This window comes from Gadus morhua, chromosome 2, assembly GCF_902167405.1.
Source record: "Gadus morhua chromosome 2, gadMor3.0, whole genome shotgun sequence".
Lineage (NCBI taxonomy): Eukaryota > Metazoa > Chordata > Actinopteri > Gadiformes > Gadidae > Gadus > Gadus morhua.
The window spans coordinates 23,980,850-24,006,680 of record NC_044049.1 but is presented as its reverse complement, the minus strand read 5'-3'; the positions used below and the strand labels follow the sequence as shown (position 1 = coordinate 24,006,680).

Sequence of the window (25,831 nt, the reverse complement as noted above, 5' to 3'; positions counted from 1 at the left end):
TCCCCCACTGTTATCCTCCTTGGTGATTTCAACATCCACATTGACAACCCATTCTGTACTTTTGCTAATGACTTCACATCACTTCTGGACTGTCTTGGCATCACACAACATGTCAACCTCCCAACCCATAACAAAGGTCACATTCTGGATTTAATCTGCTGCACTGACATCACTCCCACTAACCTTGATGTCATTGATTTCCCCATCTCCGACCACAAAGCTGTACTTTTTGACATTCATACCCAAGTCCACAAAACCAAGGAACAACGGACCATCTCCTTCAGAAACATCAAACTTATCAACACCACAGACCTCTCCACCATGATCAGCTCCTACCCCAACCCTCCCCCAGCTTCCTCCCTGACTGACCTGGTGACTCACTACAATAACTGCCTCTCCTCCTCCCTCACCACCCTGGCCCCCCTGAAAACCCGCTCAGTCTCATTCACCCACACTGCTCCCTGGTTCACTCCTCATCTGCGCCAGCTCAAAGCCACTGGTCGTCGACTGGAGCGACTCTACAATAAGACAAAACTCACTGTACACCGCCAAATGTATTCGGACCACCTCCATCACTACAAGAATGCCCTCACCACTGCCAAAACCTCATACTACTCCAACCTCATCAACACTGGTACAGGCAACAGCAGAGTCCTCTTCTCAACAGTCAACCACTTACTTCAGCCTCCTAAATATCTCCCTCCAGATATTTCCACCACCCAATGCACTGCGTTCCTTGACTTCTTCAGCTCTAAAATCAACACCATTCACCAACAACTGGCCTCATCTCGCACCCCCTCTGATGACCCACCCTGGATGATCACCTCTGGCCAACCTCTCATCAGCTCCCTCTCTGACTTCACCCTAGTAACAGAACAGACCGTCTCAGAACTCATCCGCAAAGCCAAAACCACCACCTGTCAGCTCGATCCTCTTCCCACCTCCCTTGTCAAAGCATGTCTTCCGTCCATCTCCCCCATGATCACCAACATAATTAACTCCTCCCTCACTACTGGTACTGTACCCCTCACTCTCAAGCTGGCTGGCATCACTCCCATCCTGAAAAAACCTGGTGCTGACCCATCTGACCTTAACCATTACCGGCCCATCTCCAATCTCCCTTTCATCTCCAAAACACTTGAAAGGGTGGTTGCCGCACAACTACAGTCCCACCTCGACATTAACAATCTCCACGAACCGTTCCAATCTGGCTTCCGTCCAAAACACAGCACTGAAACAGCCCTAGTCAAAATCACCAACGACCTCCTCCTTGCAGCCGACTCTGGATTACTCACCATTCTCATCCTCCTCGATTTCAGCGCAGCATTCAACACCATCTCCCACCCTCTGCTCCTGGACCGCCTAGCTGGTATTGGGATCACTGGTGCTGCACTCTCCTGGTTTACATCCTACCTCACCGGCCGTCAACAATTTGTTCAACTAAGCAACCACAAGTCTGGGTGTTCAGATGTCTCACTGGGTGTCCCCCAGGGGTCAGTCTTGGGTCCACTCCTCTTCACCACTTACCTCCTCCCGCTGGGCACACTCCTCCGTCACCATGGGGTCCATTTTCACTGCTACGCTGACGACACACAGGTCTACATCTCTACCAAACCCACCGCTGCCATCCCCCCCACCTCCCTCATCACGTGCCTGGAAGAGATCCGGAGCTGGTTGAGCAGGAACTTCCTGAAACTCAATGGAAACAAGACCGAGGCCCTGCTCATCGGATCCAAATCCACCCTCACTAAATCACAACACACCCCAGCTCCACTCATAATTATCGATGGATTCCCAGTACCCTTCTTCTCCAAAGTCAAGAGCCTCGGTGTCATCCTGGACAACACCCTCTCATTCGCACCCCATATTCACAACATCACCCGGACTGCATTCTTCCACCTCCGCAACATCGCCAGACTCCGCCCATCACTGACCCAATCCAGCACTGAAATCCTAGTTCACTCATTTGTCACATCACGCATAGACTACTGCAACGCCCTCCTCACCGGACTCCCCACCAAACTCATCAACAGACTGCAGATCATTCAGAACTCAGCCGCCCGGATCATCACCCGCACCAAATCATCTGACCACATCACCCCTGTCCTCATTCAACTTCACTGGCTCCCAGTACACTACCGTATCCAATACAAAACCCTACTCCTCACCTACAAAGCTCTCCACAACCTAGCCCCCAGTTATCTCTGTGACCTCCTCCAAGAATACACTCCCTCCCGCTCCCTCCGCTCAACCTCTGCTGGACTACTATGTATCCCCACATCACGACTCACTACAATGGGTGCCCGGTCATTCAGCTGTTCAGCACCGAGGCTCTGGAACTCCCTCCCCCCACACATAAAACAATCAGACACCATTACAACCTTCAAGTCACAACTCAAAACTCACCTGTTCAAACTCGCACACAACGTCTAACTGATCACTGTTTTGATTGTTTTTTTGTTTTGTTTTGTCTTGTTTTTGTTTTATTTATTTCTTATTGCTTATGTTTATTTATTTTTACACAATGTCTTGTTTTTTTAAATAATGTATGATGACTATATGCTCTGTAAGGTGACCTTGGGTGTCTTGAAAGGCGCCTCTAAATTAAATGTATTATTATTATTATTATTACATTATCCGGGCGGAGCAGATCTTCACAGCACTCAGAGGTGCAGGCGAGGCACCGAGTGAGGGGTTGATCGTGGCTATGATTATGCGGGGACTTCCAGAGAACTACAAGCCGTTTACGCTGATGGTAACCCACGGTTCAGCCGAGATGAAACTGGCGGAGTTCAAGGCTAAGCTGCGAAACTTCGAGGCGTCGGAGGATGCTGAGCCAGTAACCGAGATGGCGGGAGAAAGGGTGCTGAAGGCTCGCGCAGCACTGAAGAAAAAGAACAGCGGATCTTCGACAGAGATGGTGTGTTGGCGGTGCGGTGAAAGGGGACATCGAAAAGATGAGTGCACAAGAAAAGTTTGGTGCGGTTCCTGCAAAAGCACAAGCCACAGCGACAACGCCTGCAGGAAGAAAGAGCGTGCACAAAGGTCCAGTTGTGCTCGCGCTGAAGATCACGGCGGTGGTGGCGGCGGCAGCAGCGGTGGTAGCAGTGGCGGTCGGGCAGCGAATGGTGGACGGATCGAGGCGCGGGGACCCGCGAGAGTCGACTTCACATTCCGGGCAGAGACCGAGGACACCTGCAAGCCAGCGCAGCAGCGGCAGATTGAGGGAAAAGGGCTGATCGTCGACACTGGCACGACATCCCACATGCTGAACGACAGGAGCCGGTTCAAGTCCTTCGACAGCACATTCAAGCCGGAGAGCCACAGCATGGAGCTGGCCGACGGGAGGCGGACATTCGGGTTGGCGGAAGGCAGAGGAGACGCACAGGTGTGTCTCACCGACAGCGACGGACGAACGTGTACAGTGACTCTCAAGAACGCCCTGTACATCCCTTCGTTCCCACAAGAACTCTTCTCCGTGAAGTGTGCCACTGCACACGGTGCCAAGGTACTCTTCGAGGAAGGTAACGATGTTCTTGTAGCGCCTGATGGTGCAAGGTTTAGCATTCAAGTGTGTGACAGAATGTACTACTTGCAAACCAAGTGTGATGACAATGATATGTGCAATGTTAGCCATGATATTCAAACCTGGCATGAAATTATGGGGCATTGTAACTATGAAAACATACTGAAACTGCAGGATGTAACCCTAGGCATGCACATTAAGGGTGCAAAACGTAAGCCTGAAAAGGAATGTCATGTGTGCATAGAGGGGAAGTTTACTCGGACGAGAAACAGAAATGCAACAGACAAGGTGAAAACACCACTGGAGTTGGTAAACACTGATCTAGCTGGTCCAGTGACCAATGGTTCAATCGAGGGTTACAGGTACATGCAATCTTTCACAGAAGTGTACACAGGAGTAATATTCACATACTTCCTCAAAGCAAAGAGTGATGCCGTACTGGCTACTGAAAAGTTCTTGGCTGACATAGCGCCTTATGGCAGTGTGAAATGCATCCGGTCAGACAACGGGACCGAGTTCACAAGCAGAGAGTTTAAGACACTCCTGCGAAAGAACAAGATCAGACAAGAGACGTCCTGTCCTTACTCCCCACACCAGAATGGGATAGCTGAGAGGGAAGGGCGCACTCTCTTTGAGATGGCAAGGTGTAAGCTCATTGACAGCAACTTACCTAAGAGTCTATGGCATTACGCCGTTCAGGAAGCAGCATACACCAGAAACCGATGCTTTAACAAGCACATAGGCACAACACCATACACAGCACTGACAGGGAAGAAGTGTGATCTAGCCAAGATGCACAAATTCGGGTCAGAGTGTTATGCGTACATACAAGACAAGGGTAAACTAGATCCCAGGTGTGAGAAGGGTCTTTTCGTAGGGCACGACAAAGGCAGCCCAGCCTATCTAGTTTACTACCCCACCAAAGGTAAAGTGCAGAAGCACAGACTGGTCAAGTTTATCACTAAGACCACATGTGACAGCGAGACTCAGACTCAGGACTTAGGACTTGACCCCATTGTAAATAGTGAGAAGACCGACGCACCACAGCCCAGTGCTCAGAGCACAGACGTACAGACTGACAGTCCACAATCCCCAGAGGATGATGGCGAGGAGCACCAAAGGGTGACGCCACAGGCCCCAAGCAGTGGGAGGTACCCCACTAGAGAGCGTAAGCCCCCAAGTTATCTCTGTGATTATGCTACTGAGGATGATAGTGGTGATGATGATAGCACACTCACCAGTGTTGACTATTGCAACCGAGCAGTGTGTGGTGTGCCAATGGCCTTTAAGCAGGCTATGACATCACCACAAGCAGGTAAATGGAAGAGGGCAATGGACGAGGAGATGCAGTCATTAGAGGAGAACGAGACCTTTACCCTGACAAAATTGCCAGAGGGCAGAAAGACAGTGGGAGGTAGGTGGGTATACTCAATTAAAGAGGGTGGTGATGGGTGTGAGCAGTACAAGGCCAGATTTGTGGCGAAGGGGTATAGCCAGAGAGAGGGGATAGATTATGGTGAGACATTCTCCCCCACGGCAAATATGACCAGTGTGCGTGTAGTCATGCAAAAGGCAGCACAAGAGAACTTGGTACTACACCAAATGGATGTAAAGACGGCGTATCTACACGCACCCATTGACCGAGAAATTTACATGGAACAACCTGAAGGTTATGAAAAAGGGGGAAACAATCTAGTGTGTAAATTACAGAAGTCAAATTATGGTTTGAAACAGTCGGGATGTAACTGGAATGAAATGTTACACAAATGCTTGGTAAATGACAACTTTACACAGAACCCAGCAGATCATTGTGTGTACACAAAAGAGTCAACGCAGGGAGGGAAGGTGATTATTGTCATTTGGGTGGATGATCTCATCATCGCAGCAAACAACACAATAAGTCTAGAGCAGGTAAAGGCAATGCTTTCCACCAGATTTAAGATGAAGGACCTAGGCAGGCTGAAACACGTTCTAGGCATAGACTTCAGTCAGACTGACGATTGTGTAACCATGTCACAACAGAGGTATACTGAGAAGATTCTCAAACGATTTGATATGCAGGAGTGTATCTATCTAGAGCAATTACTGAAGGGTATGGATTCCTATGAATATGTTCCAACTGTTGTTCATGAGGATAACCAGGGCACTATTGCACTTGTGAAGAACCCTGTGTGCAGACAAAGGTGCAAACATGTTGACATCAAGTATCACTTCATAAGGTCAACCATTAAAGATGGGAAGATGACACTTGTTTATTGTCCAACAGATGAGATGGTAGCAGATGCTATGACCAAGCCTCTCTCAAAGGTTAAACTGAGGAAATTTTCAGGAGTCATGTTTGGTGTAAGCATCTGATGAATAGTAAATATGTTTTGGATTTAATTCTGAATTTTTTTATTCTGATTGTTAAAAGCTGTACAGGATACAGGTCACTCATAAGTGGGAGTGTTGACATAAGTATGTATGATTGACTGTGATGTATTCTGTACTGTATATCTGTTCCACACCACAAGGGGGCGTTATCAGTTTGATAACGGATGTGATATGATTGGTGACGTCATGCCCCCTATTAATATGAATGTTCCGGACTTGATCATTCTCTTAGCCCGCTCCCAACATGAAGGCTGGAAGAGCAGTTTAGTTATTTACTATAAAATAAATATGCCTTGAGGCTGAAGACTAAAACTCGTCTCGTCTACTTTTCTGTTGTTGCACTGTTGGACTCCTGCTGTGTTAGTAGTGCTCCTGCTAACACTGAGCACTATATTCTTTATACTCTACCCCAACGAATGCAGCCCTATACAGATACCAAATATATCTTCAACTTTGCAGATAGGGTTACTTTTTGCTATCTTTATGGGATTGGTGGTGAACATTTTTTTCGATGGTGGTGGTGGCGGCGGGGGGTATCATTGTTATCAGCTAATAGCAGAAGCATGACGCCATTAACAGGCAACAGAAAGTAGGGCCTATCTACTGCTTTGGGTGTCTATTGAGCATAAACCATTAGGAGCTATTTGCTACACATAAACTTTTAAGTATACTAATGTGTGTGATTACTTTAATGATCATATTTACTTTCTTATTCACAAATGATACATTTGTAGCATACCATTATACTCTCTACTCTACTTTAACATAATACACTGATACTAAGGAGTTTATTTTTGGACTAACTTTAGGAGTTTAACATTTATAAACTTATGAGAACTGTTCATATCCTTATTCATCTAAACTGTTCATGACAAGGAACGGCAGAAAGCCCGTTATTGCTCTGCCATTTCCTTTGTGCATCAAGTTTGAGGTGCTCGAATGTAAGCCAGTCCTACGAAAACATTTCGGCCTGTCGTCGGCTACATTAGCTATGACGTGTACAAGGAATGTTCTTAAGATTTGTAGGTGGCTCTTAAAAGAGCCGTTTGGGGAGTAGGCACAGCAGTGCGATTTAAGCGCGTTCACCACGGATACGGCGGGCTAGCTGGATGTCTTTGGGCATGATGGTCACCCTCTTTGCGTGGATGGCGCACAAGTTGGTATCCTCGAAAAGACCAACCAAATAAGCCTCACTTGCCTCCTGAAGAGCCATAACAGCGGAGCTCTGGAAGCGGAGGTCGGTCTTGAAGTCCTGGGCGATCTCCCTCACCAGGCGCTGGAAGGGCAGCTTGCGGATCAGCAGCTCGGTGGATTTCTGATAACGACGAATCTCTCTGAGCGCGACTGTACCGGGCCTGTAACGATGGGGCTTCTTCACGCCACCGGTGGCCGGGGCACTCTTACGTGCAGCTTTAGTTGCGAGCTGCTTCCTTGGTGCTTTTCCACCGGTAGACTTACGCGCTGTTTGCTTGGTTCTCGCCATTTCTGCGGTGGGTATTCAATGTGAGCGTAAATGCAACGGGTTGAACCAAGTTTATATATCCGGTCGCGGAGATTTGCCATACGCTGATTGGTCATTTTGAACCGGCTGCAAGAGAAAATGCTCCAGAGTCCCGCCCGCGCATTGGATCCCGCCCATTTCATTTAGCGCCGTCTGCTCAATGTGTGTGTCCCTAAACTATGCATATTTACATCTCCAACAGCATTCTATTCCCAATACTTCATATTTAAATTATTTTAAAATATAGTCTACATGGTAACCATGTGCTGTTATATATATATAAAAAAAATTAAAACACTAACTGGAGACCTAGTTTATATACAATGAGCCTTGCAAATTGCAAAGCTCATTTTACAAATGTATTTGTAAAATACATTTTACATCATTATTAATATTGTGAATTCATCAACTTTCTATTCATCGCCATATTTTGTCCATCTATCTTTTGAGTTTGTATAGAAAGAAAAAAAATATTTCTAAATCAGCCCAATTAATAACATAACCACTTAAAAGACCAAACAACACATCTAAATCTGCTTTCAGATGGAAATGTTTGCATGTGGCGACATTCCCCGGGTTTTTTGCAACCGTTCATGGCCTTGGATATTTTTTGTAGCCTACGTTTATTGTCAAAGCAGGATCCATGAGGAAACGGTCTTGCAGCTGACTGAACCTTAAATATAAAGCCCACGTAGGCCTACCCTAGATCTCAAACTTAAAAATGTGTTATAGATCTCATTTTATATTACAGCAGAATATACAGATATAATGTACGAGTTTACTGGCAAAACAGCATACCGTTTATGCCGTTATGAAAATGTTATCCCTATTATGACACACAAATGAGGAACATGGTCTCGTTAAGATATGTGTTTGGCTCTTAAAAGAGCCTTTGTGGGGTGCAGAGATCAAGGAAGCTTGATGAGAGAATTTACTTCTTCTTTGGGGCTGCCTTCTTGACTGTTTTGGGCTTGGTTGCCTTCTTCACCGGGGTCTTCTTAGCAACGGGCTTAGCCGCTTTCTTGGGACTCTTGACAACTTTCTTGGGCGCCACCTTCTTGGCCGCGACGGGCTTCTTCACCTTCTTCGGGGTAGCTTTCTTGACAGCAGTTTTCTTGACCTTCTTTGGGGTAGTCTTCTTGGCAGCGGCGGGTTTCTTGACTGCAGGCTTCTTGGCTTTAGGGGCAGCTGCCTTCTTGACCTCTGGCTTCTTCGCCTTTACCTCCTTGTTGATCTTAAAAGACCCAGAAGCTCCGGCGCCCTTCACCTGAATCAAAGTTCCCTTAAGAACCAGAGCTTTGATGGTGGTGTTGACGCGTGAGTTGTTTTTCTCAACGTTGTAGCCATCGGCAGCCAGGGCTTTCTTCATCGATGGCACAGTAACCCCGCTACGCTCCTTGGAGGCAGACACGGTTTTGACGATCAATTCGCTGACACTTGGTCCGGCATTCTTCGCCTTCACCGCGGTCTTCTTCTTTGTTGCTTTAGCCGGAGCAGCGGCGGCAGCAGCGGGAGCAGCAGGTGCGACTTCAACCATCTTCACGAGTTGTTCTGAAACAATAGCAGCCTACAATGAAAGATTTGTGCCCAGGGCGCCAGTGGGCTGTCCTTATACACAGAGTGAGAACCGTAGAGACTCAACTGGTGAAGCGTTTCTCTGTTGGCAAGAAAGTTTGCCTCGTTTGTGTTTCCTCCATCATTTTATCCTGATTTAATACAGACACAATGGCAATATTTGACGTGCCTAGTCAAACAACTACAATAAGAAATATAACATTTGTACCGTACCGAGTTCAATGCACCATCAGTGTCGAGAATATTTATAAAAAAGCTAACAATGCAACTGAACATGGTTATGATCTCACTTACGTTTGTTTGAGATTTGTTTTTAGCTATACCTGAAGACTTTAATAATAGGAATCGTGCCTTTTCATTTGTCTGACAATCACACTAACCGTTGGATGTGAGGATTATGTCCTTGGTGTCTGTAGTTAAGGTTAAAATCGACGTATTTTGTGGCTACTAACACAAGGGTTTTTCAGAGGCTCGCCTGCATCAGCAAGAGAATTTAGATTAATGGATTTGACATAGAGCATTTATGTTATTCATCAAATGTGTTTGATTTAATATAATGTTACACATTGTGGGTTTTTCTTTTTTTCTTCTCCATTGTAACTGATCATCTGTAATACATGGAATCAGAGGATGTATCTCAACTGTAGTTCAATAGTATCTGTTGATGTTGATTATGTTGATGAACACATATTGTAGGCGTCTTACAGCAAGATGTATACGGTTGGAAATGGTTCAATACAAGTGCATAACATTAATTTCCATGTCTACCTTAAGATAGTGAAATAGAATAAAACATTAAATTATTAATTAGAATAAATGAAGGGTATTGAAACGGTTAAAACACTACTTTATTCAGTTCTGAACTATAAAAAAATGAATAGGTTATCCTTCATTGGTGGGTATTTTATCTTCTAATCAGTTTTTTTTAATAATGCCAAAATAGGCCAATTCTCAATGATAACAATGGAATGTTTAATAATCGGAGTCTGACACAATATTAATAATATGAGTTTTGAACATGTTAAAATGTTTACATACTGGATGGTGGAGACAAAACAAAACCTAGAATTGTTGCCTAAATTCTCTAAACAATAGTCTAAACCAGGGGTTTTCAAAGTGTGAGAGAGTGAGCCCCCCCTCAGAGAAAAAAATTCAGCTGAGCCCCCCCCCCAATTTTTTTTTCTAAATACCTGTGTTTTGAAAGCTATTTTAATTATTTTACACATTTCAAACATCTCCGATCATAATTTTAAAACATTTGTAACATATTTTTGAAACATTTGAAACAAATTTTTAACATATTTTTTAAACATATTTCTGAAACATTACAACATCTTTTTGGTTTTTAAACAACACAATTTAACAACTTTATCTAAGCATGTTTTAGCTTAACCTTTTTTAAATACATTTGAACATCTTAATCTGTGTAAACTGCCAGTTTACCGAATCATTCAGGGTCCCCGACTCTGAATTTTCTGAGTCGAATCAGATCTGCCTTTTCAGTCCAGAGATTCGACTATTCGGCGGGGTTTGTTTACCGGCGTTGCTATGGTGACCTAAATTATTATAGAGGGTTTTCACGGCGCGTCATCAGCGCGTCATCAATCCGGCAGTCGCCATGTTGGAGGTACTCGGCAAGGTAAATAAACCGCACGCCAAGGTAAATAAAGCGCACGCCGCAGCTTCGTGCTCGAAGCCCGAATATCTTCGTGGAAAATGGTAAATTATTGCCTTGTTTTTGGCTGTACCAATCGGTCAGACCGCGAAAAACATTTGGAGTATTACAGACTGCCAAAAGTTATAACTAATCAAGGAGAACAATGCCAAAAGTTGTCAGAGGAAAGGAGGCGCTTGTGGTTAGCGAAGCTGAACCAGGATCTACGTGGCAAAAATCTGGACAACGTCCGAATTTGTTCGGCCCATTTCTTGTCAGGTAAGTGACATGTTTTTATGTTGCATTATTGACTTAATATCTGATTAGGATCATATTTAATAGCCTGCTACAGTAGCAACACAGTTCTTAAAATGTAGAGCTACAATGTGCTGTATTTCTCATTGTATTCCAGGTACAAGGTCTGACCTTTATCAAAAGGATGACCCAGATTGGGTGCCATCTGTCGGAATGACAGGTCAGCAAAGGTCTCCTGAAAAAGCTGGGACATCATCACGCTACAGCCGTCGTGGGAATAGAACCCAGCAGAGACTGAGAGAAGCTGCTGCTGATGCTGCTGCTGGTGCTGGAGTTGCTGCAGAGACTGATGATTCTGAGACTGATGACCCTACTACAAGTGGTTATATCAGCAGCAATTTGTGCAGCACAGAGACTCAAAGTGAATTGACTGGTGATTTAATTGAGGCTATGACCAGCAAACTTCAAAATCTTAGAACTGAAAACATCCAGTTGTGCTCTGATGTTGCACATTTGTCCACTACCTATGACCAAAGTGCATTTGTTGATAATGATGAAAAGGTTTTATTTTTCACTGGCCTACCTACATACCTGGGGTCTCATTTATAAAACTGTGCGTGGGATCGTTACTAATATGTGCGTACGCCTAGAAGCCAAGTTTTGCGTGCGCCAAAAAATATTCGGATTTATAAAACACTGCGTACGCACACCTGTACGCAATCTTTGCTTTATAAATCACATACTGACTATAATTGTGCGCAGCTGAATCAGCTTCACGTTCCGCCCTCTACACGCCCCTTTTTAACCATAAATGGTCAATGCAAATGACCTCATGAATGCGATCTGCATATAAAACAGACTCAGATGCCGGTATTATGTCTTGTTGGAAACAATGGCAGAAGTACTGAGAAAATCAAAGCGAAATTTCACGGAGGTTGAAGTGGAGACACTTGTGGGTGAGATGGAGGCCCGAAAGGTAGTTTTGTTCGGCGGTCACGGGATTGGAATCGCCAACAACAAAAAGCAGAGTGAGTGGCAACATGTTGCTGCAGCAGTGAACTCTGTCAGTAGCACGGAGCGCACAGTCCCAGAATTAAAAAAGAAGTGGTCTGACATAGAGTTACATATTTTTATGTAGCCTACCAATAAATCGTTATGGTCCCTAAATACCCTCTCCCTCCGAATCCTGCATGGTCCGCCAGAAGTGCCACATGGTGCAGCATTACCACGGCGCTCACCTCTGTATTTATAGGGTTACGGTAATAAGACTGACGATAACGCCTTGGATAATCAGTTTGTAATTACCCACGTAAAAGGTTCTTGAACATAACCCCTTTTTAATGCCTGATTAGTCATGAAAAGCATCAAGAGTAACGGACAACGATTGTGATGAGTGTGGCTTGGTTTTTCACACTTGGGATTTAATTGACATTTGATCATGTGTTTACAGTGTCACATAAAAATATTATGTTATTGACACATGTTGGACAGATGCTTTATTCCATGCAGTCGCGCCGTCAGTGGACAGTATGGAGTGACGGGATTAAATATAGAGAATTTCTTTTTATTTTTATTCTAAGGAGATATTTCTGGAGTTATAACTGAGAAATAACGCAGTGGACTTAAATTATACTGATTAGGATTTAACGCATGATACGGGTTGAAATTAAATTGATGAAGGGCGATGATAAAACATAATCGTTCTTCTCACTCTGCAATTCTTTGGTCTGACTTCAGTTCACCACCACACCATCTGTGTCGCCAATTCTCCTTTTCCTCCAAACCATGCGTACGCATGGGTCAGAGTTTGCTTAGGGCTGCGCACATTTTCCCGTCAAGTTGGTTTTTTATAGATCACAACCTTGGCGTGAAAAGTCACGTACGCCAATTTCAGCCCCGTTTTGTGCGTACGCAACGGTTATAAATGAGACCCCACATACTGTTGGTACTCTTCACATTCCTTAGTCCCCACCTCCCTGTGAAGAAGTCACTTGATAAGTTTAAGCAGTTGATGCTGACACTGATGCGCCTTAGGCTTAATGTTTCCACGACCTTCCTGTCATATGCATTTAACATATCAATAGCAACTGCTTCTAGGATAGTCAATGATGTCATTGATGTCATGTTTATTCGTATGAAACCACTTATCATATGGCCAGAAAGAGAGCATTTACAAAAAACTATGCCAATGCAATTCAGGAAACGTTTTGGGAAAAAATGTGCTGTTATTATTGACTGTTTTGAGGTTTTTATAGAACGTCCGTCTAACCTTATAGCCAGAGCAGAAACATGGTCTTCCTACAAGTACCATAACACAGTTAAATTCTTGATTGGTATTACACCACAGGGCACAGTGTCTTACATTTCAAATGCATGGGGAGGAAGAGTCAGTGACAAATACCTAACTGAAAACTGTGGCTTTTTGGACAACATAGTTCCTGGTGATCTTGTCCTTGCTGACCGTGGCTTTAATATTCAAGCCACTTTGGGTTGTATAATGGCTCATGTAAAAATTCCAGCCTTCACTCGTGGAAAGTCACAGTTGGCTCCTGTTGACTTAGAAACCACAAGAAAAATTGCCCATGTCAGGATTCATGTTGAGCGTGTAATTGGTAGCGTGCGCCGGAAATATACCATCTTGGGGGGGATATTACCAATTGATTTCTTGATGTGCAAAGATAGTGATGGTTATTGTACCATTGATAAGATTGGACTTGTCTGTTGTGCTCTGGTGAAACTTTGCCCATCCATTGTTGATTTTGACTGAAGAATATTTTTATATGCACTTTGTCAATAAAAAGACTAAATAGCCTAAAATTATTTATAAATGGTTGTTAATTTACAGTTTTTGTTAGTGTATTGTTGTGGAAGAGAACACATCATAACACTATCATCAGAACACAGATTTATTAAAGGAAAACCACACAGTTATCAGAACAGATAGCTTATAAACTATACAGTACTATAAATTATAGTATATACAGTATACTATAGTGCGAACATAATTTTGTATGTAATTTGAGTTTTACAACTTTTTTTGTCAGTATAGCATTGCAAAATCTCACCAACTTGAAATCAAATGCTAAAAATATTTAAAGAACAGTTTCAAAAAAGGTACACGTTTCTAAATAATTTAAATATTGTTTTAACCAACATTAAAACAAAGTGCCTGAAGTGTGTAACTTCACAACAGTCCACTAAAAAATACAGTTTTGTTTTTTTACTTCAAAGGTTTCTTTCCCTTTTTTGGCTCAAACTTAGGTAGCTTTTGGCACTTTGGGCAATACCATTTTCCCTTTGGTGCAACCTTGACATTAATGCACGAGTAGTGAAACCACTTAATATGACATTTTGCATTGTCACACAAAATCATCTTTCCAAACTCAACCTGGCCACAGAAACACCAGGTTTCTTCTTGGCCACTGGCACTTGCAGCACAATCAGAGCCATGTGATTCAGCCGAGGTAGATACTCCAGGTTGCGAGGACACATTGGCCATGGTAGATGAAAGCCTTGTGTAAAACTTGCCAACTAACTCTGGCATAATGGCTGTGTCAAAAATATTCTTGCTTTTCTGGCATATTGTGTCCCAAAACTCTTCATCAAATAAAATGCACTCAACATGCAAATCCTTTTCTGTCCAAACAACTAAATAGGCAGATTCCAGTTTGCACACCCCAAGTTGAGTTTGCACCTGGTAGAAATACTGGTGGTTTCGGTTAAGTGTCAGTTTCCCTTCACTGTCCTTCTCCAAATAGGATACACTGTCCAACATGTCACTTTTCACACAGAATGGACATTTCACTTCAATTACACGGACACCACAACAATCACAAGAAACAAGGCCATCGGGAGAAGCACCCAAGAATGGCACACTTGGATTTATGAAAAAACCTGTGTCGTGTACTTTAACATTTTCATGAGATTCCTTATGTACATCTATAAACATATCACGTGCAAATTTCTCATGATTACATCCCCAGGTAGTGGCTTTTGATGTGAATCTGTATGACTCAGGATAGCATACACTTTTGATTAAGCTCTGAGCTGGCTGTTTTGGATCAGTGCAACATGCAGTTTTCATTTTAGATGCTGTGATTCGACCAGCGTGAAATCTAAACCACAGTTTAGAGGAAGCTTGATCCCTTGTAGCGGCCTCAACTGCCTTTGCTTGCTCCTCTGAAACAGAAATTTCAACATCTTTGCATGTGGACAATAGCTCACTATAGTCCATGTGAACTGCTTCGTCTTTTCGCAATTCCGTCAACACAAGAGGTAAATTTTCTCCAATTGATTTTGGAACAAAACTGTCAGAGTAAGGCTCAATCAGGAACAAAATAGCTTTGATCCTGTCGCGCTAAGAGCACTGAATAATGATGACAGTTCATCACTGGTTGGCTGTTGCGGTATCCCAACTGTAACAGTAGAAGAAGTGGAAGTATGACTTGGGTCCTCAAGTGGCTGTCCAAGAGCAGCACATTTCATCCTGCCAGCTCTTTTACTTGAGACCTCTTGGTTACAGTGAAGTCAATCTTCCGGCATTCCCTGTATTCCACCTTAGACAGTGCAGTAGGTAACAGCCAATACGCCTTCTCTTGCGTCACTGTCTTTGAGTCCCTCAACTTCACTGTTTCTTCTATGAGAAACAATAATGCAGCAACATGTGTGCACGTCTCTCCGAGGCCAGCCATACACGTGCAGTGGGCTCCAAGTATCCGACCAGACTTCTCAGCGATTATCCAGGGTTCCAGGGGTGTTTCTCGGATTGATTGAGAATGGAGAACCTGAATAAAAGACATGACAACCAAATAAGTAAGAATAACAAAATAGTTTCTCACCGTTTCACTTTAAAAAAATGAATAACAGTTAGGCTTATCTGCATCACTTGTTCACAATGTGGCCACACAGGCCCCCAGAGGTTATAAACTCTGATAGTGATAAATGCACTATAAATAAAGTTGATAGTGTACAGTGTACATAGCAATCTAGACTGTGGTCTGTGGACTGCATATCAAACTGGGGGTCCTTGAAATGAAAAACGGTTGAGAATCACCTGGCTACACCTTGGGTATTGCAATGATATCATACAGTTATAGTTAGGTTGATTAAAGACATTATTGCATTACTTACTTTGGCCTTCGCAACACATCTGTCGTCGATGACTTGGTATTGAATCTCCCTCACCCATCCACACACCATCTGGTTATAGGCCTCCAAACTTTTGTACGCTTTAAGGTCTTCCGCTGTGTATGGGCTTGGCGAGAAAACCAGGTAGTTGACGATGTCAGGATAACAAACAGACGGAAGACTCTCCGGGTCGTCATTGATCCAAGACGAGGGAGCCAACTCGTAGGGATCTGCACCACCAATCAAATCTAACTTCCTCAAATATCGTGCTTTTTCGCCCGGTCCAAGTCCTTCCCTGTATGCCTTTGCATCTCTCACGCCTTTTGACGAGCTTTTCTTCGGTTTATGACCTTTATCCATCGCAGCGTTTTCGTTTATCCAGCGCAGAGTTTACATGCATTACAGCGCAGTGTTTACATCGAGTGCCTCCAACATGGCCGCGCATCCGGGTTACTGCCCAAGACGTGACGTCGGTGAAAACCCTCTATAAGCAACTGAAAACGACGCCGGTTTGATACTAAAACTGTGATTCTTTCGGTTCAGATAGTATTGAAGATACAAGTGTGTAGATTTGTTTAATGGTTTGAACGTTGGTAAACGGTTGAAAAAGGAATGAGTTACGATGTCTAGAGGTAGGTGTATCAGAATGGGCTGACGTCTTCAATGAAAACAGCTGAAAACGAAGCAGTATGAAACTAAAACTGTGATTCTGAAGACATTTTAAATGATATCGAAATTCTGTTTCGATATTATTGAAGATACAAGTGTGTAGATTTGTTAAATGGTTTGCACGAAGATAAACGGTTGAAAATTGATTTAGTTATGTTACTTCTACAGTTGAAGTAGGCTACGACTGATGATTTGAATCATCGTCTTTCAGGGTTCTTTTCGGGTTTATTTTTAAGATTTTGGTATTCTCCAAAATCTTAAAGCCCAGTTCAGACCAAAGATTCACCTTGCAACGGCTTGCAACGAGACGGTTTTAGAACGTCGCAGGGGCGGTGTGAACGGGTCGTTGCAAGCCGTCGCAAGGCGTTGCAAGGAGTCGCCAGAGATTGAACATGTCAAATCGCAAGGTCCAGTTTTAGAACGCGGCGATTTCTTCAGCCAATCACAGCACAGAACAACTTGTACGTCACGGCCTACTCCGTCCCGGTACCGTACTGTCGTATTTTGTTGATGTATTTGCACTTTTAATCTTGCTGAATTCTACGACGAATAATTGTGTCCAAATACAGATATGAGGACGACAAATGACCTGAAAAGATTTGGTTGGGGTTTGTCTCATTTTTCCTGCATTTACAGTGTGGGCGCAGAACTCGACGGTGCGCTAGATTGATTGTGGCATCGTTGATTGCGACCTGCGTTGCTTGTGGACTCTGTGATGATTCCAGACACGAATAATTGTGTCCAAATACAGATATGAGGACGACAAATGACCTGAAAACACTTGGTTGGGGTTTGACTCATTTTCCCCGCATTTACAGTGTGGTCGCAGATTTCGACGGTCTGCTGTCATGAATTGTGACCCATCGGGAATTGCGACCTGCTGCTTGTGGACTCTGTGATGATCGCAGACATGAATAATTGTGTGCACATACAGATATGAGGACGACAAATGACCGGAAAATGCAATGTATCCAACAACGGGTAATCTAAACTAACTGTAAGCTCCAGCTATTTACTCCAATGCAGATGTAGTGGAGAATGACAAGACATAGTAACTCTAGCCTACTCTCAAGTAAAATACAACTAATTGCAAACCTAACTAATCTAACCTAACCTACGCAAATGATGATGTTGTTGCGGCTCTCAGCATGTGCCAGAGCGTTCACAGTTGCTATGGAAACCACCTAGCGTCGCAGCCCGTTGCAGCGCGTTGCAGGCAGTGTGAACTGCCCCGTTTTAGAACGTCGCAGCCCGTCTCGTTGCAAGGCGTTGCAAGGCGTTGCAAGGCGTTGCAAGGCGTTGCAAGGCGTTGCGAGTTGCAAGCCGTTGCAAGGTGAATCTTTGGTCTGAACTGGGCTTAAGGGAAAATATAGTTATAGTTTAGGGTCAGAAGATTCCAAAAACGATATTTAAAGTAGATACCTACATCCGCTCATTTTGATATTCATCTTTGTTTCATCCAATATGAAAAATGTATTATCACATAGGCCTATACACACCCACCCTGATGGGAGTGGGTACTGACAAAATATTTAACAATTGTTCATGAATCACTACCGCCGATAGTGTTATTATAGCCTACTACAAGTGTAGGTACAATGTAAACAAATACGTTCTATGTCGTATAGGCTTCGCCTTTTAAGGGTATCACTATTTGGTTATCCCTAGGTGTGCGCCGTAGCACTGAAAAATGTGTAATCCCCGCCCATCAACAGCGTGGGCCTCAATCACATCATGTACGCAGTTCCCGGGCGCCGGCGGAAGTTCTGCTCCCATTTTCTTCAGGCAATCCTGTAGCATACCGAAGTAAATAAATACTAGATGAACTCGAAGACGATCTGCGTCTGCAAGACATGTAACACAGGTTACATCTCGCCGTATGACGGCCATGAGGTGTGCGAGGGCTGCCTTGGGTATGAACATGCCGTCTTGGCGATCTCGCCACTCTGTCTGTGTCGGCATTGTGTGGCGCTGCTGTCGGACGACACACAGCGCAGAGCCGACACTGCCGCCGCCATTGCAGAATGGGCCGACGACTTTACTGTTCCGCTCGACGATGCCCTCTCTCCTTGTGAACTCGGAGTCGGACGACTCCGACCGCGACGAGGAGGGGGCGTCTCCCCCGGCTTCCCCGCTCCGAATGGAGAGGCCCCGGGCAGCAGCATTGCCCGTCTCTGCCGCCACCTCACTTCCAGTGGTTGGTGCTTTGGTGGCAGAGCTAACTAGGGCAGCTGCAAACCTTGGCTTTGCGGTGCCCATGCCTCCGGCCCCCCAACGCCTGGACAAGCTGCATGGCATCTGGGGGCTCGAGGCCGCGACACGCCCCACCCGTCTTGACCCGATCTGGCCGATGTTTCCCGCCATCAGCCCGTACTTCAATGGGGCTGCGGTAGGAATGCACCGATCCGCTTTTTTCACCTCCGATACCGATACCGATATCTGAGGTTTAGTATCGGCCGATACCGACCCGATACCGATATAGAAAAACAGCGCAAAATTATGGCTACAAACTGTAAGTTTCATTGAGGGGAAAAGACTGGGATCATGAGACTTGACTTAAACATTTCATGTTGCATGTAGCCGTGGAGCTTGCTGGCTTAGGTAAAGTGAAATAGCTCCAGATAGCAGATCCTTTTGCTCGCTCCATTTTGCAATCACTGTAGGCTCCGCACGGCGTGTTGCTTGTTTATGACGTCACTCACAGCGCACAGCATAGAAACTGAATAGATCAGCCAATAGATAGATAGATACACTTTTATTAATCCCGTGAGAACATTTTCGTGGGAAATTCAATTATCAAAGCAGCAAGGTAGTAGGAATAGGATTCAAGTATGTACATAAACGTAAAAAAATATATGTATTAGAGCTGTCAGTTAAACGCGTTATTAACGACGTTAACGCAAACCAAATTTAACGGCGTTCAATTTTTTATCGCGCGATTAACGCAATTATTTTATAAAAAAAAAAAAAAAAAACTTCTTTTTTTTTTTTTTTCTTTGGCTCAAAACAAAGAAGCAGTAGCCTGACTGCTATGTTCAAATGACATTTGTTCAAAGCAGTCGTTTAATTGCAATATGGATCGGCCCATTTGTCACCGATACCCGATCTAGAAATGTCTTCAATATCGGTACCGATACCGATACAAATATCGGATCGGTGCATCCTTAGGCTGCGGCGGAGCCCGGGAAGCTTGGGGCCCCGGTGAAAACATTTATCCAGGTCAGGAAGACGGAGGGTCTGACAGACCGGGGTTTCAGGGCGGTACCGCCGCTGGATCCCGCTCTGTGCGCTGTCTTTGGAGTGAAGCTGGGGCTCAGCGACCGCTGGCCCACTCCCAAAGACCAGCTGACGGCTAAGCTTACAGACAGAGCGCATCAGTGTATGATGCAGCAAGAGGCTGTTATGAATAACATCGCCCTGCTGTCACATAACATGGCGGCTGACCCTCATCGTCTGGCCAAACAGGCAGTCGACGTGACGAAAACCACCCGAGCAGCAGCGCTCCACTCCAGGCTACCGTCGCCGCCATAGGCCCCCGACAGCCACTGTCGGGGCGCCGCCGGCAGCTCCTCCTCTTGGCCCCCAGGCTTACCAGCCCCGCCTGCCTCCATCGCAGGCTATGGCGAGCGTCCAGCGAAGGCCCCGGGCAGCAGGCTCATGGGGCTATGTCCCGCCCCACATGCGCCGGGGAAGGCAATTACGGGGCGAGGGAGAAACACCAGGGGCCTCATGTACTAAGACTTGCGTGGATATTACTGAATCTTGGCGTACGCCAAAACCCAGAAACTGTCTTACGCACAAATAAATTCAGATGTATCAAAGTGTGCGAACGCATGGATCCAAGCACGTTTCTTTTGTAAATCTCGATCAACGTGGAATTGAGCGCACATGCCGAGGTGCCAAACTCCTCCCTGTCCACGCCCTCATTTAAATATGCAATTTCATTTAAATTGGCCTCTGGACCTGAGATTCACCTCTTAATCCGATCACCTGGCACCATGAACAGAGGCAAAAAACGATACTTCACGGAGTCTGAGATCGAGATTTTGCTCCACGAGGTAGAAATGCGCAAGCATATGCTATTGGAACCCTGTCAACAGGGATAAATGCAAAACAAAAGAGAAGTGAGTGGGAGTGTGTTTGCGAGGCCGTCAATGCAGTGGGGTCTCAGCAGCGCACCCACTCTGAAATTAAAAAAAAGTGGTCAGACCTCAAGGTGGAGGTGAAGCGGAGGGTTTCTGCCCACCGCCGAAGCGTGACCGCAACAGGTGGGGGGACGGGAGTGGGGGAACTCTCCCCCTTCGATTTGAGAGTGGCCGCTTTGATCGGTGACACAGCTCTCACCGGAGTGGTGGGAGCCCATGAAGGGGACGCCGATCATCCCCAAGGTAAATATGCTGAAGTCATAAATGCTGTAATTACACTGGTCATACAATTGGCTGCTTGCAATACACATAAGTCGCGCGTTAAGATGCCAGGATATTAAAGACTTTGACTCGTGTTTATTAACTTAAATTTTTTATTTTTGAATAGACAAGCAAGGAGAGGGCACGGATTCGGATTTGACCATTTGAGATGTCCTCTAACAACGCTAACGAAGCCGATTTTTAAAACAATTTTCTTCATCCATTGCGCATGCTTTTATAGCCACCCATATAATTGCAAGGTGTGTTAATTGTTCATTAGTGTGTCTATGATGTGCAAATCACTCTGAGTCATTGTTTTCACCTTTTTTCCCAGTTTCCCAGCGTCACCTCTAAGTGTCGCCAAAGGAACAATAGCTGTAGAAACGTGCGTACGACAGCTCTGGAGCTGGCGTGGGGACCGCACATTTTTACGGTCATTTCACGTTTTGTACATCTGAACGTGAGCGTGGAAAAGGACGTACGCCACGTTTTTGTGCGTACGCAACCTTAGTACATGAGGCCCCTGTTTACTAAAGACGGCTGTTTTCTCCCCACACCCCAGTTGACGCCGGAGCCTATCGGCTCGGCCATAACTGTTTCACACGCATCTCCCGCTACATATAGGCAGGCCGTCAATAAACCTCGTATTATTGATCGAGCCAGCCCTTCATTGCTTTTTAAAAGGCAACCTCGTCGCCCGGCTAACCAGCCCCGCCCGCCTCCATCGCAGGCCCCGGTGAGCGGCCAGCAAAGGCAGCGGGCTCATGGGGCGATGCCCCGCCCCGCAAGCGCCGGCGAGGGAGAAGCGTGTGACAGCGAGAAACACCTCTTTACTAAAGACGGATTCTCCCCACACACCAGTTAACGCCGGAGCCTACCGGCTCAGCCGTAACTGTTTCACACGCATCTCTCGCTACATATAGGCGGGCCGTCAATAAACCTTGTATTATTGATCGAGCCAGCCCTTTATTACCTTTACAAAGGCAGCCTCGCCCGGCTTGGCACCCCCGCCCACCTCCATCGCATGCTGCGGCGAGTGGCCAGCAAAGGCCTCGGGCAGCGGGCTCATGGGGCGATGTCCCGCCCCACAAACGCCGGCTATTACGGGGCTAGGGAGAAGCGTGTGACAGCGAGAAACACCTCTTTACTAAAGACAGCTGTTTTCTCCCTAGACAGATAACACCGGAGCCTATCGGCCCGGCCAGAACTGTTTCACACGCATCTCCCACCACATATAGGCAGGCCGTCAGTAAACTTTGTATTATTGATCGAGCCAGCCCTACATTACTTTCCCCTCACCACATCATGCCTGTCATGACATGTGGCGAGACGGCCGCTAAAACGAGCTCTCTGTCTAATAATGACACTCAGCTCGTTCAGTGTCAGCAGTCTGCCGCCCAGTCACAGTATTATTCCTCCTCGCGTCCCAACGCTCACAAGCAGAGCAGGCAGGGCATGCCTCTGCTAATGACGATAGTTACATATTGTAACTCTAGATTCTATGAGTACAGGCGCAGCCTTTTAAGGCTATCGCTATTGGGTTATCCCTAGGCGTGAGCCGTAGCACTGAAAAATATGTAATCCCCGCCCACCAACAGCGTGGGCCTCAATTACGTCCGCGTGTGGCGTGCCTCAACGACGTCCGCATTTCGCATATATAGTCGGGCGCCGGCGGACGTTCTGCTCCCAATAAACAGCTTTTCTTCAGCTATTTAAAAGACAATGAGGCCGACACTTAAAAGGCTGCGCCTATACTCATAGAATCTAGAGTTACAATACGTAACTATCGTTCTATGTCGTATAGGCTTCGCCTTTTAAGGCTATCGCTATTGGGTTAAAGGGCGAAGCACGATATAGTCTATGCCTCATTGGTCCCGATCAGTACCAGAAACACGACAGCTGTTGATCCTTGGATAATAATACATTTAATTTAGAGGCGCCTTTCAAGACACCCAAGGTCGCCTTACAGAGCATATAGTCATCATACATTATTTAAAAAAACAAGACATTGTGTAAAAATAAATAAACATAAGCAATAAGAAATAAATAAAACAAAAACAAGACAAAACAAAACAAAAAAACAATCAAAACAGTGATCAGTTAGACGTTGTGTGCGAGTTTGAACAGGTGAGTTTTGAGTTGTGACTTGAAGGTTGTAATGGTGTCTGATTGTTTTATGTGTGGGGGGAGGGAGTTCCAGAGCCTGGGTGCTGAACAGCTGAATGACCGGGCACCCATTGTAGTGAGTCGTGATGTGGGGATACATAGTAGTCCAGCAGAGGTTGAGCGGAGGGAGCGGGAGGGAGTGTATTCTTGGAGGAGGTCACAGAGATAACTGGGGGCTAGGTTGTGGAGAGCTTTGTAGGTGAGGAGTAGGGTTTTGTATTGGATACGGTAGTGTACTGGGAGCCAGTGAAGTTGAATGAGGACAGGGGTGATGTGGTCAGATTTGTTGCGGGTGATGATCCGGGCGGCTGAGTTCTGAATGATCTGCAGTCTGTTGATGAGTTTGGTGGGGAGTCCGGTGAGGAGGGCGTTGCAGTAGTCTATGCGTGATGTGACAAATGAGTGAACTAGGATTTCAGTGCTGGATTGGGTCAGTGATGGGCGGAGTCTGGCGATGTTGCGGAGGTGGAAGAAGGCAGTCCGGGTGATGTTGTGAATATGGGGTGCGAATGAGATGGATGACAGCGTTGTTTCCACAATTCCACAAGTTCACCTCCGCGGAACGGAGGTGAACTGCGGGTGTGACCCTTGCTGATCAGCCTGTCCATCCATTTGGCCAGGGTGCATGGAGGAGGAATAACAATGTGACTGGGCAGCAGACTGCTGACACTGTGAACGAGCTGCGTGTCATTCGTAGACAGAGAGCTCGTTTTAGCGGCCGTCTCGCCACATGTCATTCCACGCATGACGTGGTGAGGGCAAGGCCGGATTAACCATTAGGGCAAATGGGCACTTGCCCAGGGCCCGTGACATCAAAGGGGCCCTTGACAAGGTTTTTTTTTTTTTTTCAAAGTGCAAACATACATCTACAGACACCACATAACACGACAAAACCCAGATACGTGTGACAGACATGTAACATATACCAAAACATAAAGAATTATACGGGGACAAGGACAGATTACAAGAGGGTTTGGGGAGGTGTTTGTGAGAGGGAGAGAGTGAGTGGGTGTGTGTGTGTGTGTGTGTGTGTGTGTGTGTGTGTGTGTGTGTGTGTGTGTGTGTGTGTGTGTGTGTGTGTGTGTGTGTGTGTGTGTGTGGCCAGATGCTTTCCTCCGGCATCTCCAACCCCCAACGCGATAGAGGTCACACCCGAAGCACCTTATCCCCCCTGATGAACCCCCCCTCCCCAGGGCAGCCGGCCCTAACAGCCATTAACAGTGGTAATGGAGGTGAGGCCTATTAAGTTAAGTTAAGGCCTACCTAGCTGTTTGCTGTCAAGACAATTGAAACTTTCAATAAGTACTCATCAAGCCACCAAGTTCTGATGATAGCGACTTTACGATTGTTTGGCGGCGGGGGGGGGGGGGGGGGGGGGGCCTTGAGCCTTGTTGCCCAGGGCACAGAAAATTGTTAATCCGGCCCTGGGTGAGGGTGAAGTAATGTGGGGCTGCTTGATCAATAATACAAAGTTTATTGACGGCCTGCCTATGTGTGGGGGGGGAATGCGTGTGAAACAGGTATGGCCAGGCTGTGTGGGGAAAAACAGCCGTCTTTAGTAAAGAGGTGTTTCTCGCTGTCACACGTTTCTCCCTCGCCCCGTAATTGCCGGCGCTCGTGGGGCGGGACATCGCTCCATGAGCCCGCTGCCCGTGGCCGTTGCCGGCCACTCACCGCAGCCTGCGATGGAGGCAGGCGGGGCTGGTAAGCCGGGCGAGGCTGCCTTTGTAAAGGTTATGAAGGTCTGGCTCGATCGAGGTTTATTGACGGCCTGCCTATGTGGCGGGAGATGCGTGTGAAACAGTTATGGCCGGGCCGGCAGGCTCCGGCGTTAACTGTGTGGGGAGAAAACAGCCGTCTTTAGTAAAGAGGTGTTTCTCGCTGTCACACGCTCCTTCCTTGCCCCGTAATAGTCGGCGCTTGTGGGGCGGGACATCGCCCCATCAGCCCGCTGTCCGAGGCTCTTGTTGGCCGCTCGCCGCTGCCTGCGATGGAGGTGGGCAGGGCTGGTAAGCAGCGCGAGGTTGCCTTTTTAAAATCAATGAAGGGCTAGCTCGACCAATGACACGAGGTGTATTGACGGCCCGCCCATACGTAGCAGAAGATGCGTGCGAAACGGCCATAACCGGCTCGGCCATAACTGTTTCGCACACATCTTCTGCTACGTATGGGCGGGCCGTCAATACACCTCGTGTGTGGGGAGAAAACAGCCGTGTGGGGAGAAAACAGCCGTCTTTAGTAAAGAGGTGTTTCTCGCTGTCACACGCTCCTATTTCCTTGTTTTTCGGTGATTCAGTGGGCTCGTCTGAACAACCAATCACCGAACTGACCGCTTCTAAACTTGTGCACGAGAATTGACGTAATCCATAGCAACGGCGCGTCACTCTTAGTTCACTCTTTGCGTTTTATCCTTAGTAAGAGTAGGTCTCAGCGGCTTTGTGAATAACTTTTAAGAAAAAACTCCTATGTAAAATGTTTTAGCGCGAGTTAGGAGCACTCCTAGCGGTAATATAAAATGCTTTGTGAATACGGCCCCTGATTACTCTATGCAAGGCCTTCTTATCCTGAGAGTTGCTATT

General features: G+C 46.0%; 2 protein-coding genes across 2 annotated transcripts; both read right to left on the bottom strand.

Moving 5' to 3' along the window:
• Window positions 1–6,952: 6,952 nt before the first annotated feature.
• LOC115560036 (histone H3) lies at window positions 6,953–7,382 on the bottom strand. The gene has a single exon (XM_030379320.1). The coding sequence runs from the start codon at window positions 7,380–7,382 to the stop codon at window positions 6,972–6,974; it is 411 nt and encodes a 136-aa protein (XP_030235180.1). The 3' UTR covers window positions 6,953–6,971.
• A 949-nt stretch (window positions 7,383–8,331) lies between these two features.
• Window positions 8,332–8,937, bottom strand: LOC115559999 (histone H1-like). Its single transcript, XM_030379260.1, has one exon. It carries the CDS (start codon window positions 8,935–8,937, stop codon window positions 8,332–8,334), a length of 606 nt encoding a protein of 201 aa, XP_030235120.1.
• Between the last annotated feature and the right edge of the window lie 16,894 nt (window positions 8,938–25,831).

Coding starts and splice junctions, on each gene's coding strand:
- LOC115560036 (XM_030379320.1), bottom strand. CDS start 7,382: ATGGCGAGAACCAAGCAAACAGCGCGTAAGTCTACCGGTGGAAAAGCA.
- LOC115559999 (XM_030379260.1), bottom strand. CDS start 8,937: ATGGTTGAAGTCGCACCTGCTGCTCCCGCTGCTGCCGCCGCTGCTCCG.